The sequence below is a fragment of the Carassius auratus genome, unplaced genomic scaffold, assembly GCF_003368295.1.
Source record: "Carassius auratus strain Wakin unplaced genomic scaffold, ASM336829v1 scaf_tig00215236, whole genome shotgun sequence".
In the NCBI taxonomy this organism is placed as follows: Eukaryota; Metazoa; Chordata; class Actinopteri; order Cypriniformes; family Cyprinidae; genus Carassius; species Carassius auratus.
The window spans coordinates 1-17,543 of NW_020528000.1; the positions used below are offsets into that span (position 1 = coordinate 1).

At 35.7% G+C, this 17,543-nt stretch overlaps 1 protein-coding gene across 2 annotated transcripts; it reads left to right on the plus strand.

Annotated features, from left to right (window-relative positions):
* The first annotated feature begins 10,211 nt into the window (after nucleotides 1-10,211).
* On the plus strand, nucleotides 10,212-14,962 carry LOC113094044 (rho-related GTP-binding protein RhoA-C). 2 transcript variants are annotated; one of them, XM_026259672.1, is made up of 5 exons: nucleotides 10,212-10,345; nucleotides 11,522-11,677; nucleotides 12,141-12,261; nucleotides 13,123-13,253; nucleotides 14,099-14,962. In XM_026259672.1, the coding sequence occupies exons 2-5, from the start codon at nucleotides 11,522-11,524 to the stop codon at nucleotides 14,270-14,272; spliced, it is 582 nt and encodes a 193-aa protein (XP_026115457.1). In that variant the 5' UTR covers nucleotides 10,212-10,345; the 3' UTR covers nucleotides 14,273-14,962. The 2 variants fall into 2 exon arrangements, with proteins under 2 accessions (XP_026115457.1, XP_026115458.1); XM_026259673.1 differs by lacking the exon at nucleotides 10,212-10,345 and adding an exon at nucleotides 10,370-10,487.
* Nucleotides 14,963-17,543: the final 2,581 nt, after the last annotated feature.

Sequence of the window (17,543 nt, forward strand, 5' to 3'; positions counted from 1 at the left end):
TTGCATAAGTTTTATATTAAAAATGTTTAGCAAGTGTACAGCTTTATATAATAATTAATGCATTTTATTTAGTTTTAGCTACAGACACCAAACTCGGTACTTAAATTGTTCTTATCAAGACGGACAACTTTCTAATTCACAGTCATAAGCTACGATCAACAGGAAGTCAGCTATTTTGATTTGAATGTGTATTTTTGAGATTTTTACAGTTGTGAATTAATGCATACTCCTCACATGGGAAGTACACTATACACACCAAACTTTGACTACATGAAGAAACAACATCGAGGAACTTAAATTGCGAACGGATTTTGGTTAGCTTGAACGGTTTTGACGTGGTGATTTTTTGAAATGACAGTAAGAAGGGAAACATTATTGTATTGTATGTCTAAATTGCAGCTTCCAACACTTCAAGGCATGTTTTCATACAGAGATCAAATCTTTATGAGGAAATATGCATAGTTTCATGACTTTACAACACTGTATGGATAAAAGAAAAGAAAAAACTGTCAGACTTCTCAAACTGACATGAATCTCACTCTGGCCACTCCGTCTGTGTGAGGAAAGGGAGGGGGAGAGGGAGGGGGAGTGTGAGTGTGAGGGGGTTGGTGACTGTGAAATCTTTGGTGACTGACAGTGTGTGTGGATTGTAGGGAGGGGCTGTCTGGCAGAGAGAGAGAGAGAGAGAGAGAGAGAGAGAGAGAGAGACCTAATCATTCCTTTAATAATCAGGAAAAAAAATCTATATTTTAAAATGTTATTGTTTTTGTTGTTGCTAATGGTGGTGTTTTTTTTCCTTTCATTACAGGTTAAGGAAATCTCTTAGGCCTTATCCTTTCTGACAGTTTTTGGGATTTAAAAACATCCTAAGAAAGCCTTATTTGTGCTGCAAATTATAAGTTTCAAACTCATTTGATACTGACCTATGACAACCTGTGACGTGACATGACATTTATTAATCTCATGGATGTAACAAGTAAAACTCTTCAACTGACAGATTAAGCTGCAATGCAAGCAAAACTATTTCACAAATGCTTATAGGTCATTAAAATCATTACAAAACACTAATAAATTATTAAAGGGTTTGGTTAACACTGTATAATAATGTCTAATTTGTTAACATTAGTAAATGCATTGGTAACACTTTATAATAACTGCACTCATTAGCTAAGCATTAGTAAATAGTTCATGATTATAAAGCCTTTTCCCTTAATAATAGTCATTATTAAGCAGGAATACATCTCTAATTACATTGTTCTTGGTTTAAAAAGCACATATAATTACAAAGGAGATTAAAGTTTCAGTTGTCTTATAAAATAAATCAATAAACACAACCCAGTTTGATTCAGAATTCAAAATATTTATTTCAAGATGCAATAAAAGGCAACTGTACACTTGAAAAGGTTTTGAGCGATTCTTGAAGGACTAGCATCACCTTCACTTGTACGATGGTTTGAGGAATATATCTTCCAGATAGTACCGCCGCTCCCTATATGCAGAGTATGCAGTCTTCGTAGAGCACCAACTCCAGAGGGGGCACCAGTTGCTCAAAAAAACAAAACAAATATGCGCCATTCTCCCATCCGCGTTCGCGACCACTCAATAGCATTTGAGAAGAAAGACTTGTAGTCACAAAACAATTGTAATGTGTTCATATAGGTGTCAGCTACAATGCACACCTTATACATTTTTTATACATTTTAAAATAAAGTGTTACTAAAGTTATATATATTGTTCTGTGTATGTGATTTCAAAGTCTAGATTGGTCGGATTAACCCTTTAACTGCCACATCCCTTAAAACTTGATTGTCAGAGGGTTACTGTAAATGCTTATGCCCGCTGGGCACAGTTTTCCCGATGCCACCAGGGTGGCGTTGCACTGATGGCTTGAGCCCGACATCGCTGCTTGCAGCTATATTTAGGGCTCAAGCCCGAAGGGGCGAAGAGCCCTATTGTTCTTCTAAGGATTATTCTTGTTATTATTATTATTATTATTTTATTTTTTATTAAACCTTCCGGGGTGTTTTGGGGGCCTTAACATGCTCAAAAACTCTTGAAAATTGGCACACACATTGGAATCTGCGGTCATCAGGACGCCGCAGAGGCTGGGAGCCGGGCGTGGCACAGGGGCTCTACAGCGCCCCCTGGAAGACAGTCAGAATTCTTGAACCATAGCTCACACACACTTGCATGTATTTATATCAAACTCGGTACACTTATAGATCTCATTGAGCCGAACAACTTTCACACTTTATGTCATAGGCTCCGCCCAACAGGAAGTCAGCTATTCAGGGCTGTTTAAAAAAAGCATGCTCTGGAATTTGAAATACTCCTCTGAGGTTTTCAACCCGTTCGCCACGAAACTCGGTGAACATGATCTCAAGACATTGAGGATGAAAAATTTGCGAGGGGATTTTTGATATCTCGAACGGTTTGCCCGTGGCGAGGCATGGAACTTATGGCGAGAAATGAGAAACAGGAAATGTCTAATAACATCCACATACATTTCCTGAATTTGATCAAACTTCATGGGTTTGTTCGTTGTATGATACCGATTGTATATATGTGGCTATTAAGAGTCAACGTTATAGCGCCACCAACTGGCAGCAGGAAGTGTGTCATTTTCCAAATGCTTTGAATTCAGCATCTTATTTTTACTCGATTTACTTAAAACTTCATCAGAATAATGACAAAACACGGCCGATGTAAATCTGTTGTGGGGATATTGATATCTGATATAGTGTTGCCATGGCAACGTGTCAAACTTGAATGTTCTGTTATGGTGAGTTTGAGGCAGACAACAAGCTCAGATTTACATGAAACTCAAAACACATATCAGTATTAGTGATAGCTAGACAATGGCAAAAGCTTTTAAAAGGGTGTGAAGGAGGCACTCTATAGCGCCACCTTTTGTCAAAAGTGGGGGGGTTAGTTTTAGCTACAGACACCAAACTTGGTACATAAATTGTTCTTTTCAAGACGGACAACTTTCTAATTCACAGTCATCAGCTACGATCAACAGGAAGTCGGCTATTTTGATTTGAATGTGTATTTTTGAGATTTTACAGTTGTGAATTAATGAATACTCCTCACAGGGGAAGTACACTATACACACCAAACGTTGTCTACATGAAGAAAAAACATCGAGGAACTTAAATTGCGAACAGATTTTGGTTAGCTTGAACGGTTTTGTCGTGGTGATTTTTTGAAATGACAGTAAAAAGTGAAACATTAATCGTCTTGTATTTTTAAATTGCAGCTTCCAAACCTTTAAAAAACATTTTTAATTTAGAAAACCAGTGATTCTGAGGAAATATGCATAGTTTCATGACTTTACAGCACTGTATGATTAAAAGAAAATTAAAAAACTGTCAGACATCTGATCTCACTCTGTCACTCTGTGTGCTGACTCTGTGTGTGTGTGTGAGTGTGAGTGGGGGAGGGGTGTGAGCTGAGTGGCAGACAGACAGAGAGAGAGAGAGAGAGAGAGAGAGAGAGACTTAAACATCTCTTTAATCACCAGAAAAAAAACTGTATTTTAAATAGTTATTTTTTTGTTGTTGTTGCTAATTGTGCTGTTATCATTACATCTTAAGAAATATCTTAGGCCTTATCCTTTTCTGACAGTTTCAGGGATTAAAAAAAAATCCTAAAAAACCTTATTTGTGCTGCAAATAATAATTTCAAACTCATTTGATACTGACCTCTGTCACCCTGTGACATGACATTTATTTGAATTTACATAATCTCAAGGATGTAACAGTAAAACTGTTCAGCTCACAGATGAAGACTAAGCTTTAATGCAAGCAGAACTATTTCACAAATGCTTATAGGTTAATGAAATCATAACAAAACACTTTTAAATTATTTAAGGATTTGGTAACACTTTAAAATAATGTCTCAATTGTTAACATTAGTAAATGCATTGGTAACACTTCATAATAGCTGCAATTCTTAGCTAAGCATTAGTAAATAGTCAGTTCATGCTTTATATAGCCTTCTCCCAAAATTAATATTTTAGTAAGCATTTTATAAATACAGCTATAATTAAATTGTTCATGGTTTATATGCACATTTATTTTGAGGAGATTAAAGGCTGTAATCTCCCTAAAAAAAAATGTAAAATAAAAAATAAAATAAATAAAATAAACAAACACAGAACTCATAAATATTTATTTCAAGATGCAATAAAAGAAAACTGTACACTTGAATTTATATATATATATATATATATATATATATATATATATATATATATATATATATATATATATATATACACACACAATTGCATAAGTTTATATTTAAAAATGTTTAGCAAGTGTACAGCTAATAATAATAATAATGCATTTTATTTAGTTTTAGCTACAGACACCAAACTCGGTACTTAAATTGTTCTTATCAAGACGGACAACTTTCTAATTCACAGTCATAAGCTACGATCAACAGGAAGTCAGCTATTTTGATTTGAATGTGTATTTTTGAGATTTTACAGTTGTGAATTAATGCATACTCCTCACATGGGAAGTACACTATACACACCAAACTTTGACTACATGAAGAAACAACATCGAGGAACTTAAATTGCGAACGGATTTTGGTTAGCTTGAACGGTTTTGACGTGGTGATTTTTTGAAATGACAGTAAGAAGGGGAAACATTAATTGTATTGTATGTCTAAATTGCAGCTTCCAAACACTTCAAGGCATGTTTTCATACAGAGATCAAATCATTATGAGGAAATATGCATAGTTTCATGACTTTACAACACTGTATGGATAAAAGAAAAGAAAAAACTGTCAGACTTCTCAACTGACATGATCTCACTCTGGCCACTCCGTCTGTGTGAGGAAAGGGAGGGGGAGAGGGAGGGGGAGTGTGAGTGTGAGGGGGTTGGTGACTGTGAATCTTTGGTGACTGACAGTGTGTGTGGATTGTAGGGAGGGGCTGTCTGGCAGAGAGAGAGAGAGAGAGAGAGAGAGAGAGACCTAATCATTCCTTTAATAATCAGGAAAAAAAAATCTATATTTTAAATTGTTATTGTTTTTGTTGTTGCTAATGGTGGTGTTTTTTTCCTTTCATTACAGGTTAAGAAATCTCTTAGGCCTTATCCTTTTCTGACAGTTTTTGGGATTTAAAAACATCCTAAGAAGCCTTATTTGTGCTGCAAATTATAATTTCAAACTCATTTGATACTGACCTATGACAACCTGTGACGTGACATGACATTTATTAATCTCATGGATGTAACAGTAAAACTCTTCAACTGACAGATTAAGCTGCAATGCAAGCAAAACTATTTCACAAATGCTTATAGGTCATTAAAATCATTACAAAACACTAATAAATTATTAAAGGGTTTGGTAACACTGTATAATAATGTCTAATTTGTTAACATTAGTAAATGCATTGGTAACACTTTATAATAACTGCACTCATTAGCTAAGCATTAGTAAATAGTTCATGATTATAAAGCCTTTTCCCTTAATAATAGTCATTATTAAGCAGGAATACATCTCTAATTACATTGTTCTTGGTTTAAAAGCACATATATTACAAAGGAGATTAAAGTTTCAGTTGTCTTATAAAATAAATCAATAAACACAACCCAGTTTGATTCAGAATTCAGAAATATTTATTTCAAGATGCAATAAAAGGAAACTGTACACTTGAAAAGGTTTTGAGCGATTCTTGAAGGACTAGCATCACCTTCACTTGTACGATGGTTTGAGGAATATATCTTCCAGATAGTACCGCCGCTCCCTATATGCAGAGTATGCAGTCTTCGTAGAGCACCAACTCCCAGAGGGGGCACCAGTTGCTCAAAAAAAACAAAACAAATATGCGCCATTCTCCCATCCGCGTTCGCGACCACTCAATAGCATTTGAGAAGAAAGACTTGTAGTCACAAAACAATTGTAATGTGTTCATATAGGTGTCAGCTACAATGCACACCTTATACATTTTTTATACATTTTAAAATAAAGTGTTACTAAAGTTATATATATTGTTCTGTGTATGTGATTTCAAAGTCTAGATTGGTCGGATTAACCCTTTAACTGCCACATCCCTTAAAACTTGATTGTCAGAGGGTTACTGTAAATGCTTATGCCCGCTGGGCACAGTTTTCCCGATGCCACCAGGGTGGCGTTGCACTGATGGCTTGAGCCCGACATCGCTGCTTGCAGCTATATTTTTTCTTTATTCTTCTAATTTTTTTCCAAGGTTTCGGGGGCTTTTGGGGTCCTTAACATACTCAAAAACTCTTGAAAATTGGCACACACCTTGGAACCTGCGGCCATTAGGGCCGGGCAGAGTCTGATACACGGGCGTGGCACAGGGGCTCTACAGCGCCCCCTGTAGTACTGAGGGCCATATATCATGCATACTTGCACGTATACATATGAAACTTGGTACATATATATAACTCATCAAACCAAACAACTTTCACACTGCATGTCATAAGCTCCGCCCAACAGGAAGTTGGCTATTTAGGGTTTTATGAAAAACACATGCTCTGGAATTTGATATACTCCTCTGAGGAACTCCACCCGTTCACCACAAAACTCGGTGAACACGATCTCAAGACATTGGGGATGCTAAATTGCGAAGAGATTTTTGATATCTCGAACGGTTTGCCCGTGGCGAGGCGTTGAAATTATGGCGAGAAATGAGAAACAGGAAATGTCTAATAACATCCACATACATTTCCTGAATTTGATCAAACTTAATTTGTTTGTTCGTTGTATGATACCGATCGTATATATGTGACTATAAGGAGTCAAAGTTATAGCGCCACCAACTGGCAGCAGGAAGTGTGTCATTTTCAAAACGCTTTGAATTCAGCATCTTATTTTTACTTGATTTGCTTCAAACTTCATCAGAATAATGACAAAACACGGCCGAAGAAAATCTGTTGTGGGGATATTGATATCTAATATAGTGTTGCCATGGCAACGTGTCAAACTTGAATGTTCTGTTCTGGTGATTTTTAGGCAGACAACAAGCTCAGATTTACATGAAACTCGAAACAGATATCAGTATTAAAGATAGCTAAACCATGGCAAAAGCTTTGAAAAGGGCGTGGAAGAGGCACTCTATAGCGCCACCTTTTGTCAAAAGTGGGGGGGTTAGTTTTAGCTACAGACACCAAACTTGGTACATAAATTGTTCTTATCAAGACGGACAACTTTCTAATTCACAGTTATAAGCTACGATCAATAGGAAGTCGGCTATTTTGATTTGAATGTGTATTTTTGAGATTTTACAGTTGTAAAATTAATGAATACTCCTCACAGGGGAAGTACACTATACACACAAAACTTTGTCTACATGAAGAAAAAACATCGAGGAACTTAAATTGCGAACAGATTTTGGTTAGCTTGAACGGTTTTGTCGTGGTGATTTTTTGAAATGACAGTAAAAAGTGAAACATTAATCGTCTTCTATTTTTAAATTGCAGCTTCCAAACCTTTAAAAAACATTTTTCATTTAGAAAACCAGTGATTCTGAGGAAATATGCATAGTTTCATGACTTTACAGCACTGTATGATTAAAAGAAAATTAAAAAACTGTCAGACATCTGATCTCACTCTGTCACTCTGTTTGAGGAATGTATGAGTGCTGACTGTGTGTGTGTGTGAGTGTGAGTGGGGGAGGGGTGTGAGCTGAGTGGCAGACAGACAGAGAGAGAGAGAGAGAGAGAGAGAGAGACTTAAACATCTATTTAATCACCAGAAAAAAAAAACTGTTTTTTAAATTGTTATTTTTTTGTTGTTGTTGCTAATTGTGCTGTTTTCATTACAGCTTAAGAAATATCTTAGGCCTTATCCTTTTCTGACAGTTTCAGGGATTAAAAAAAAATCCTAAAAAACCTTATTTGTGCTGCAAATAATAATTTCAAACTCATTTGATACTGACCTCTGACACCCTGTGACATGACATTTATTTGAATTTACATAATCTCAAGGATGTAACAGTAAAACTGTTCAGCTCACAGATGAAGACTAAGCTGTAATGCAAGCAGAACTATTTCACAAATGCTTAAAGGTTAATGAAATCATAACAAAACACTTTTAAATTATTTAAGGATTTGGTAACACTTTAAAATAATGTCTCAATTGTTAACATTAGTAAATGCATTGGTAACACTTCATAATAGCTGCAATTCTTAGCTAAGCATTAGTAAATAGTCAGTTCATGCTTTATATAGCCTTCTCCCAAAATTAATATTTTAGTAAGCATTTTATAAATACAGCTATAATTAAATTGTTCATGGTTTATATGCACATTTATTTTGAGGAGATTAAAGGCTGTAATCTTCCTAAAAAAATGTAAAATAAAAAATAAAATAAATAAAATAAACAAACACAGAACTCATAAATATTTATTTCAAGATGCAATAAAAGAAAACTGTACACTTGAATTTTTATATATATATATATATATATATATATATATATATATATATATATATATATACACACACACACACACACACACAATTGCATAAGTTTATATTGAACATTTTTTATCAAGTGTACAGCTAATAATAGTAATAATAATAATGCATTTTATTTAGTTTTAGCTACAGACACCAAACTTGGTACATAAATTGTTCTTATCAAGACGGACAACTTTCTAATTCACAGTCATAAGCTACAACCAACAGGAAGTCCGCTATTTTGATTTGAATATGGATTTTTGGGAAGATTATTTTGTGAATTAATGAATACTCCTCACAGGGGAAGTACACTATACACACCAAACTTTGTCTACATGAAGAAAAAACATTGAGGAACTTAAATTGCGAACAGATTTTGGTTAGCTTGAACTGTTTTGTCGTGGTGATTTTTTGAAATGACAGTAAAAAGGGAAACATTAATTGTCTTGTATGTTTAAATTGCAGCTTCCAAACATGGGCTCAAATGCAAATTTGAAGCTCAATAGCATTTGAGAAGAAAGACTTGCAGTCACAAAACAATTGTAATGTGTTCATATAGGTGTCAGCTATAATGCACACCTTATACATTTTTTATAAATATAAAAATAATGTGTTACTAAAGTTATATATATTGTTCTGTGTATGTGATTTCAAAGTCTAGATTGGTCGGATTAACCCTTTATCTGCCGCATTCCTTAAAACTTGATTGTCAGAGGGTTACTGTAAATGCTTATGCCCGCTGGGCACAGTTTTCCCGATGCCACCGGGGTGGCGTTGCACTGATGGCTTGAGCCCGACATCGCTGCTTGCAGCTATATTGTTAATTGTAATTTATTTATTGTGGTCAAATAAAAGGAAATCAAAAGAATCTGTTGCTGATGACCTGAAAAATAATCATCTGTTATTAATTACAATCTATGAGGCCTGGATTTACCTTTGAACTTCCAAGACTATCACTCAATAAAGGGCACCTTCACATACCTCCAAAAACAATGCTTCAGAGAGACACGATTTGGCAAATTAGACCGAAAACCGTGGTATAGGCTGTTCAAATTCTGTCAGCAGGGGAAACTAGAGTTTAACAAGATAACACTGCTGCTTTAACCTAACTGTGAGGAATGTGTAAGACACATGACTGCTGTAATTTGGTTATGCGTGTCTGTCTAGTACTTTTTAGTAGTGTTGTTAAACTAGAGTGATTATTGAAATAATATAAAAACATGTTGTGTGTGTGTGTGTGTGATTTAGCCATGTGTGTATATATGAGAAAGCTAAATTGTGTTCTCAACAGGTCTGGTGCTTATCTTAAAGAAGACTAAAAAAAAAAAAAAAAAAAAAAAAATCATTTATTTATTTATTTATTTCAGAACCGACATGACTAATTCTACACATCTGAAATCACCATTTATTCTATGGTGGAAATGACATTATAATAATTTGGGGAAAAAGATACACTGACTCCTTTGACTTCTCTGGGCTAATAGCTAGAATTGTTTAATAATAATAATAATAATAATAAACTTTATTTCCAGACCCAGAGGGATCCATAGTACAATACAAAAACACATACATAGAAAAAAATAAAAAAATAAATAAATAATAATAATAATAATAAATATACAAGAAGTAAAAATAGACCCTCCACAGTGTTCAGTGTCTAACATACAGACATGTACACCAATGTTTTACACATAAATAAAATATATTTTAATACTTTTGCATAATTCAACAAATCTGATCAATGTGTTTGTTATTCTGAGCCAGCCCACAGTCGCTGGAGTCAGTCGGGTGTACTGTAGGGCGGGTGTTGTCTCGTGGCAGCACTGAAGATGGGCGGACTTTAAACCCTGCCAGGAAAAGACAGGAAAGCCGATACTTCCCCGGAGCACAACAGGAAGAAACGGTAAATGTTTTTAAATGTTTTTGTGTAAGTTAAATACATCAAGTAAACGCGAAGCGACGATCGGTTGGTGAGGAAACGGAGAGATTTACCGCGGTTTTTATGTATTTCCTCTCTGTTCAGCGGCCTGAAGCTCACTGTGACCGTAAATACAGATTTTCACAAGAGTTGTATAAATTCTGATGATTCATGACAACTAGTTTGAACAAAATAGTTACAATTGCTCTGATGATCGTGATTAAACTTAATATAAAGCTCTCTGTGTTTTTCCCCCAGCCTTTTATTTTTACATCAGATGAATATCGAGAGCATTTGAAGCGATTAATGAAATCCATGACATATGTTAATAATAAATGTTTCAGTAACGTTAAAGCAAACATGATTTCAGTTTGACCTCGGTTTGATCTTTGTTTATCGCAAAGATTGTGCCACTTCGCGTTACATTACAGCGTGTTTTTAAAGCATTGGCTTACAGTGAGATGAAATAATGTTGTACACTTTGTTCCTGAAAGATTTCGTACCATTATGTAATGAGCTCTCGGCCTTTTTTCTATTTAACTTAGTTCATGTAAAGCCGTTTCTCTCTGCGAATTGTCGGCTAGCGGCTAACAGCCCTTCACTTCACATTTATCACTTAAAAGGCATCCTGTTTGTTTTTATTTAATTTTGTAATCTTATTTTCCATGTCAGCATATGTATTTGGGTGGTTGTTGATGTTTCGCGGTGTATTATAAGTCTTATTTGTGTGAATGTTTTGATGGTGGGCGCGGTAACAGGCCTCGCGACACTTCGCTTTATTATCATCCATATCTCGAGCTTTACACGCATTAATACATCTAGATCATCGTTAATGTCGTGTTTTGTACTCATGGCCTTTGGTCGTTAGCTCAATATTGTGGAAAGATATTGGGTAATATTGTTTCTTTCTTTTTTTTTTAACATAACGATCCAGATTCAGTGTAACTTCCGGTCAAATGATACTTCCGCAGCTGTGTTTCCGGTTCAAGTTGACTATAGAAATGAATCCCAGAGCACGTCTGACTTCCATATCTATCTATCTGTCTATTTATCTATCATGTAAACTTTACAGCTGCTCTTCACTCTTTGTCTCTTTCTGAAAATGTTTCAGATCTGTAAATCAGTTTTTGCTTATAGTTTGCCTCGTCTCTCTCCTCTCAGATGGCTGCCATTCGTAAGAAGCTGGTCATAGTGGGCGATGGAGCCTGTGGAAAGACCTGTTTGCTCATTGTTTTCAGTAAAGATCAGTTTCCTGAAGTCTACGTGCCTACAGTCTTTGAGAACTATGTTGCAGACATCGAGGTCGATGGAAAACAGGTATGAAAGCATGTTTTCTGGGAGAATGCATTGTAATCTAGGAATAATATTCCAGATGTATTACTGCCGCATTGCGTAGATGTGGTTACACCTGCACCAAATCTGTGTAGATATAGACAGGATTAGTGACCACTTTATTTTTCAAAGCATAAGTACGCTGTTTTCTAGGAGTGTGTGAGACTTCCGCTTCATTAGCCACAGTAGGGAAGTGTGTTTAGAATTAAAACAGCACATTAACATACTGTGGTAAGAGACACACGTTTGTCATATCAAACAGCAAAATGAACTGTTCTGTACAGTAAAACAGCTGGAATACTTTAGGAACATAATGTTGATGGTCAAAACAGACAGAAGAGCCCAAACTTGTGACTAAAGTTCTTACTGTGTAAAAGCACCACAGTTGTTGTGTAAGAGAGGAATGTTGTTTAGTTTGGCACATGGACTGATTTCTCTCTTCTTCCAGGTGGAGCTTGCCTTATGGGACACGGCTGGACAGGAGGACTATGATCGGTTAAGACCGCTCTCGTACCCCGACACCGATGTCATTCTGATGTGCTTTTCTGTTGACAGTCCCGATAGCTTGGGTAAGACAATTCGATGTTACCAGCACAATCACCACACTTGAGTTCTTAATGTTGAAGAAAGATTCAGGTCGGCATGAGATGAAAACAAACCTTATGTATTTTCTGAATGGATTGAGGTTATTGTGAATGATTCATCCATGCACATTTCTCTTTTTTTTTTAATGTATGACCTCCTAATTTTTAATCAAAATACCACAACAACTTTTTTCGGTGAAATAACTTCTTACAGCTTACATTAACCAACCAGTTTTATTTGTACTTCACAATACAGAAGAATGCTCTGCGAGTAACTCGATGTCCTCTCGCCCTTACGTGTGTTTCTCTCCATGACACCTTCACTTGTGGTTTAAACACAAGGCTTTCACATCAAAGTGACATCGTTAATGAAGCAGAACTGGAGTTTTGCCTTTGCTATCAAAGATTGCACACCATTAAACATTTAGCATGACTTTTTTTCAGCTCTATTTTAATAATCAGGGTATGTGATGAACACATTGAGTATGTTGGTCTGTACAGAGAAATGCTGATAAGTCAAAAATCAGCTATGTGAGAGAACTGCATTTTCAAGAATGATCTGGTTTTTATCTGGCCTTTACATCAAAAGGTAAACAGACGTGCATTGAATGATACAAACATGAGGTAATGGCCAAAGTTTGAGGTGTCAGTTTTCAGTTTCAGTTTTATGAACTTTCTGGGGAAAAAAAAACTCAATTTAAAAACTCAGTTTAAACAATATAAATTGCTTTACTCCTTGAAGCCATTAAATGCTTGTCATGATTGTGTAATAAGGTTTATTAATGGCGTGTAATGTGGTTAATACAATTATTGCTCTCTCTCTCTCTCTCCTTTGATCCATTCCAGAGAACATTCCAGAAAAGTGGACACCAGAGGTGAAGCATTTCTGTCCGAATGTTCCCATCATCCTCGTTGGTAACAAAAAGGATCTCCGAAATGATGACCACACACGAAGGGAACTTGCCAAAATGAAACAGGCAGGGCCTTTTTACTTTGCAAAATGTATTATTGTTAAAGGAATAGTTTACCGAAAAGCTTACATTTACTGAAAAAGTGCTCGCCCTCATTCCATCCAAGCTGTGGATGAGTTTGTTTATTCATCAGATTTGGAGAAATATAGCATTGCATCAGTGTCTCTTCAATGGATGCTCTGCAGTGAATGGGTGCCGTCAGAATGAGTCAAAACAGCTGATAAAAACACACAAAAAAAAGTATTTGCATGAATTTTCTTTCAATGGAGAAATATTTTAACTGGAAGCAATGGTTTGGAGTTAAAAACATCACTTCACTTCACAAGTCATTAACTGATGGATTGGAGTGGTGTGGATCAATTGTGGATTTTGGTGATGTTTTAATCAGCTGTTTGGACTCTCATTCTGACGGCACCCATTCACTGCAGAGCATCCATTGATGAGACACTGATGCAATGATGCATTTCTCCAAATCTGTTCTGATGATCAAACATACTCATCTACATCTTTAATTAACTTAGCTGCTCTTTTCCGTACAACAAAAGTGGATGATTTATACTGCCAAACTCCAGTAGATTTGTGAATTTAATGTACGATCAGCTGCTCAACCCAAGTTGCATGGACTAATTTTATGATGTTTTATATCTGGTGTTTTTTTGGTGCATTAAGCTTGGACATTCTGCCTTACATGTATTTTGTCTTTTTAATGAAAGATTAAAAAAACACTGTAATCAATCAATGTGAATGAATGAATCAAATGAATATGTTCTTATTTTAGGTGAAGTATCCCATTGATATTGGGTAGTCACTTAGACACATTTGTAATATAATTTATATATTTGTTCACTCAGGAGCCTGTGAAGCCAGAGGAGGGGCGAGACATGGCCAACCGAATCAACGCCTTTGGTTATTTAGAATGCTCAGCCAAGACCAAAGACGGCGTGAGAGAGGTGTTTGAGATGGCCACCAGGGCGGCGCTGCAGGCCAGGAAACGGGGCAAAAAGACGGGCTGCCTGCTGTTATAGAAACCTGTAGAAGAGAGGATGTCAGTTAACAGCCCAGGAGACTTCAGAGCAGGGAGGGAGGGAAGACTGATACTGGGACATCACGTCAGACAAACCACAAGAGACCAGCGGAAAGACTTCAGGAACAAGATGACATCATTTCCTGTCATCACAAAGTTTGGGATTAAGAGTCTTATGGTCACATCAAGCAAAAAATGTCATTTCTTAACTAACTCTATACCTAGGATAAATAATGTTACAACCCCCCCCCCCCCCCCCCAACTCTTAAGTCCCCCAAAAAAGGTTCTTTTAAGAAGCATCCTGTCTTCAGCAACTGTTTTGTGCATTGGACAGACTGTATGTATGTTTGTATATGTAAGAAAATGAATGTTTGTGCCAAATGAGCGCATGTCCGTCTCCCGGTCGCCATCTCTTCTTTGTATATGTGTGTATCTGCCCGTCTTTATTCTGTTTGAATATTTTTTGCTCAGCTAAAGCACACAGTGAACATTGAAGTGGGCTGTATTGTGTATAACCTCCCACTTCAGGCTTTTTCCTTCTTTTTTTTTAAATCGCTGATGTCTCAAAGGATTCTGGGCTGTACATTAGGGATTTAAACCATTTAGTGATACTGATTTATTTAAAGCATACAGTTTTTCTTTTCTTCTTTTAAACCATTGCATTTAGAAATAAAATTTAAAGAAAATCGGATTTGAAAAGAATTTTTTCATTTACTCAAATTCCTTCAGCTTGTGTTTCATAAAGGGGTGCTACTTACTCAATACTGCACAGGGCGCACTATATAGTGAGTGAAACAGTAGTATGCTATATTGTTGCCATGCAAGGTCACTATGGCCACATAAAAAATATCTATATCTCGATGTTAATCGATTCTCATGTTTACGGAATGTTAGCATTCTTAAATCTCACGAATCAATTAGAGTAGCCTGTTTTCAGTTAATGGACAGAACGTCCCATCCAATATATCGCTATAAGCATTGTGCTTTGGCACTTTTCAAATGAAACAAATTCTCAGATTTCAAATTCTGTCCGTTGTATTGCAGTATTTAAACAATAAATGCTGTTTTGGCACAGTTTAATGTGAAGTGACCAAAAACAGTGACAGATCGCCCGATAAACTCATCAGATACTGTTAAGTTTAAACTGTAGACAGGGACATTTTGCTAAATATATACCCCAAATAACATTCATTATACATTTTACTGTTCTTAAATGTTTAATTTATGTTTGAATAAATCTATCAAGATTTAATGACAGCCACCAGTATGTTTATATTTTTAAAAAATTGAAGTAGAAATATTATGTAATTGTAACTTTATTATTTTAAAAACTTAAGTGTAATTTTGACAAATCGGCCAATTATAACTCTCAATATTATAGTAATGCAGTACCAACTGACTCTTTTGTATATTTTACAGCATTAGTTGAGGGATATCTTTTACTTGAGAAATTCTGGCATGTACCGTACCTGATGTATATCCAAATAATCGATATCTATAAATCTAATCTGTAATAAAATTTAATCAAATCACTAGCTTGTGAATGAGAGTCGAATCGAATAGTGAAATCTGTCAAAGCCCAGTCCTACTGCATAAAGAATTGCATACTTCCATACTATATAGCAGGCAAAAAAAAAAAAAAAAAAACTTATGTGAACATAGTATATTCAAATTCTATTTCCAGCGAGTTTCTGAAGTGTGCATCTGACGGACATCTTGATGAGGCCACTGGATAGGAGCTGGAAATGACAGTGGAGCACCGTAACTGATGTTGGTAGGTCACATGACGATGACAACATTGTGAATGTAGTACGCACAGATTATATTCATACAACACACATACCATGTAGTTTTCAAAGAACCCTTAATGAACTGATTAGCTGGATCAGGTGTGTTTAATTAGTGTTGCATCTTAACTGCAGTGCTGTGGACCTCCAGGAACTGAGTTTGACTCCCCTGGGCCCAAGTGTTCAAGTGAGCATGAAGCCCACATATGTGTGTACAACTTTTCATTACATGATTGAACATACTTATAGTGTTGTAAATACACAAGTGTTTACAGAGTTATATATATTTTTTTCAGTACTTTGCATTTTAAAATCAACTTCTAAATGTCAGTTCAGTAACAGTTGACAGGATTTAATTTCTGGTGCTTCTAATTAAGTGATAAAAAGCATTTGCAAATGTACTACCATCTAAATATACTAATCTTTGCGCCAATAAAATGTGTAGCACTTTTTTGTTTTTACTACTAATGTCTTGTTATTATTATTATTAATATTTAACATACACTGGAAAGGTTTGCGTGACCTCTCTTATTAAGAAACCACAACTAGATCCTAGTGAACTGGCAAATTATAGGCCCATTTCAAATCTTCCATTTATGTTTACATTTTAGAAAAAGTTGTGTCTGCTCAATTATGCTCCTTCCTGCAAAAAAAAAAAAAAAAAAAATATATATATATATATATTTATATATCTGTATGAAGATTTTCAGTCAGGTTTCAGGTCCCACCATAGCACAGAAACTGCACATCTCATTTCTAGTCTTACTTGATCTTAGTGCTGCGTTCGACACCATAGATCATGACATACTCCTAGATCGATTACAAAACTATACAGGTATTCAAGGGCAGGCTCTAAGATGGTTTAGATCCTACCTGTCCGATCGCTAGTATTTATATTATTTAAATATAACCAGTACAATATGGAGTGCCACAAGGATCTGTCCTAGGTCCTCTGGTATTTTCAATATACATGTTGCCCCTTGGTAATATTATTAGAAAATACAGGATTAGTTTCCACTGTTATTCTGATGATACTCAGCTATATATCTCAACGAGACCAGATGAAACTTCTCAATTATCTAAGCTAACAGAGTGTGTTACCAATGTAAAAGTATACTATAATTTTCTCCTATTAAATTCGGATAAGATGGAGATATTACTTATTGGACCAAAAAAACAGTAAACAGAATCTATTAGATTAAAATTTGCAATTAGATTACTGTTACTTCCTCTTCAGTCAAAAATCTGTGTTATATTAGACAGCAACTTGTCTTTTGAAATCCATATTTCCCATGTTACGAAAATAGCATTCTTCCATCTTAGAAACATTGCCAAGCTACGAAACATGTTATCTGTTATTGATGCAGAAAAGCTAGTTCATGCATTCATGACCTCTAGACTGGACTATTGTAATGCACTTCAAGTTGGTTGTCCTGCTTCGTCAATAAACAAGCTACAGGTCGTCCAAAATGCAGCGGCTCTGGC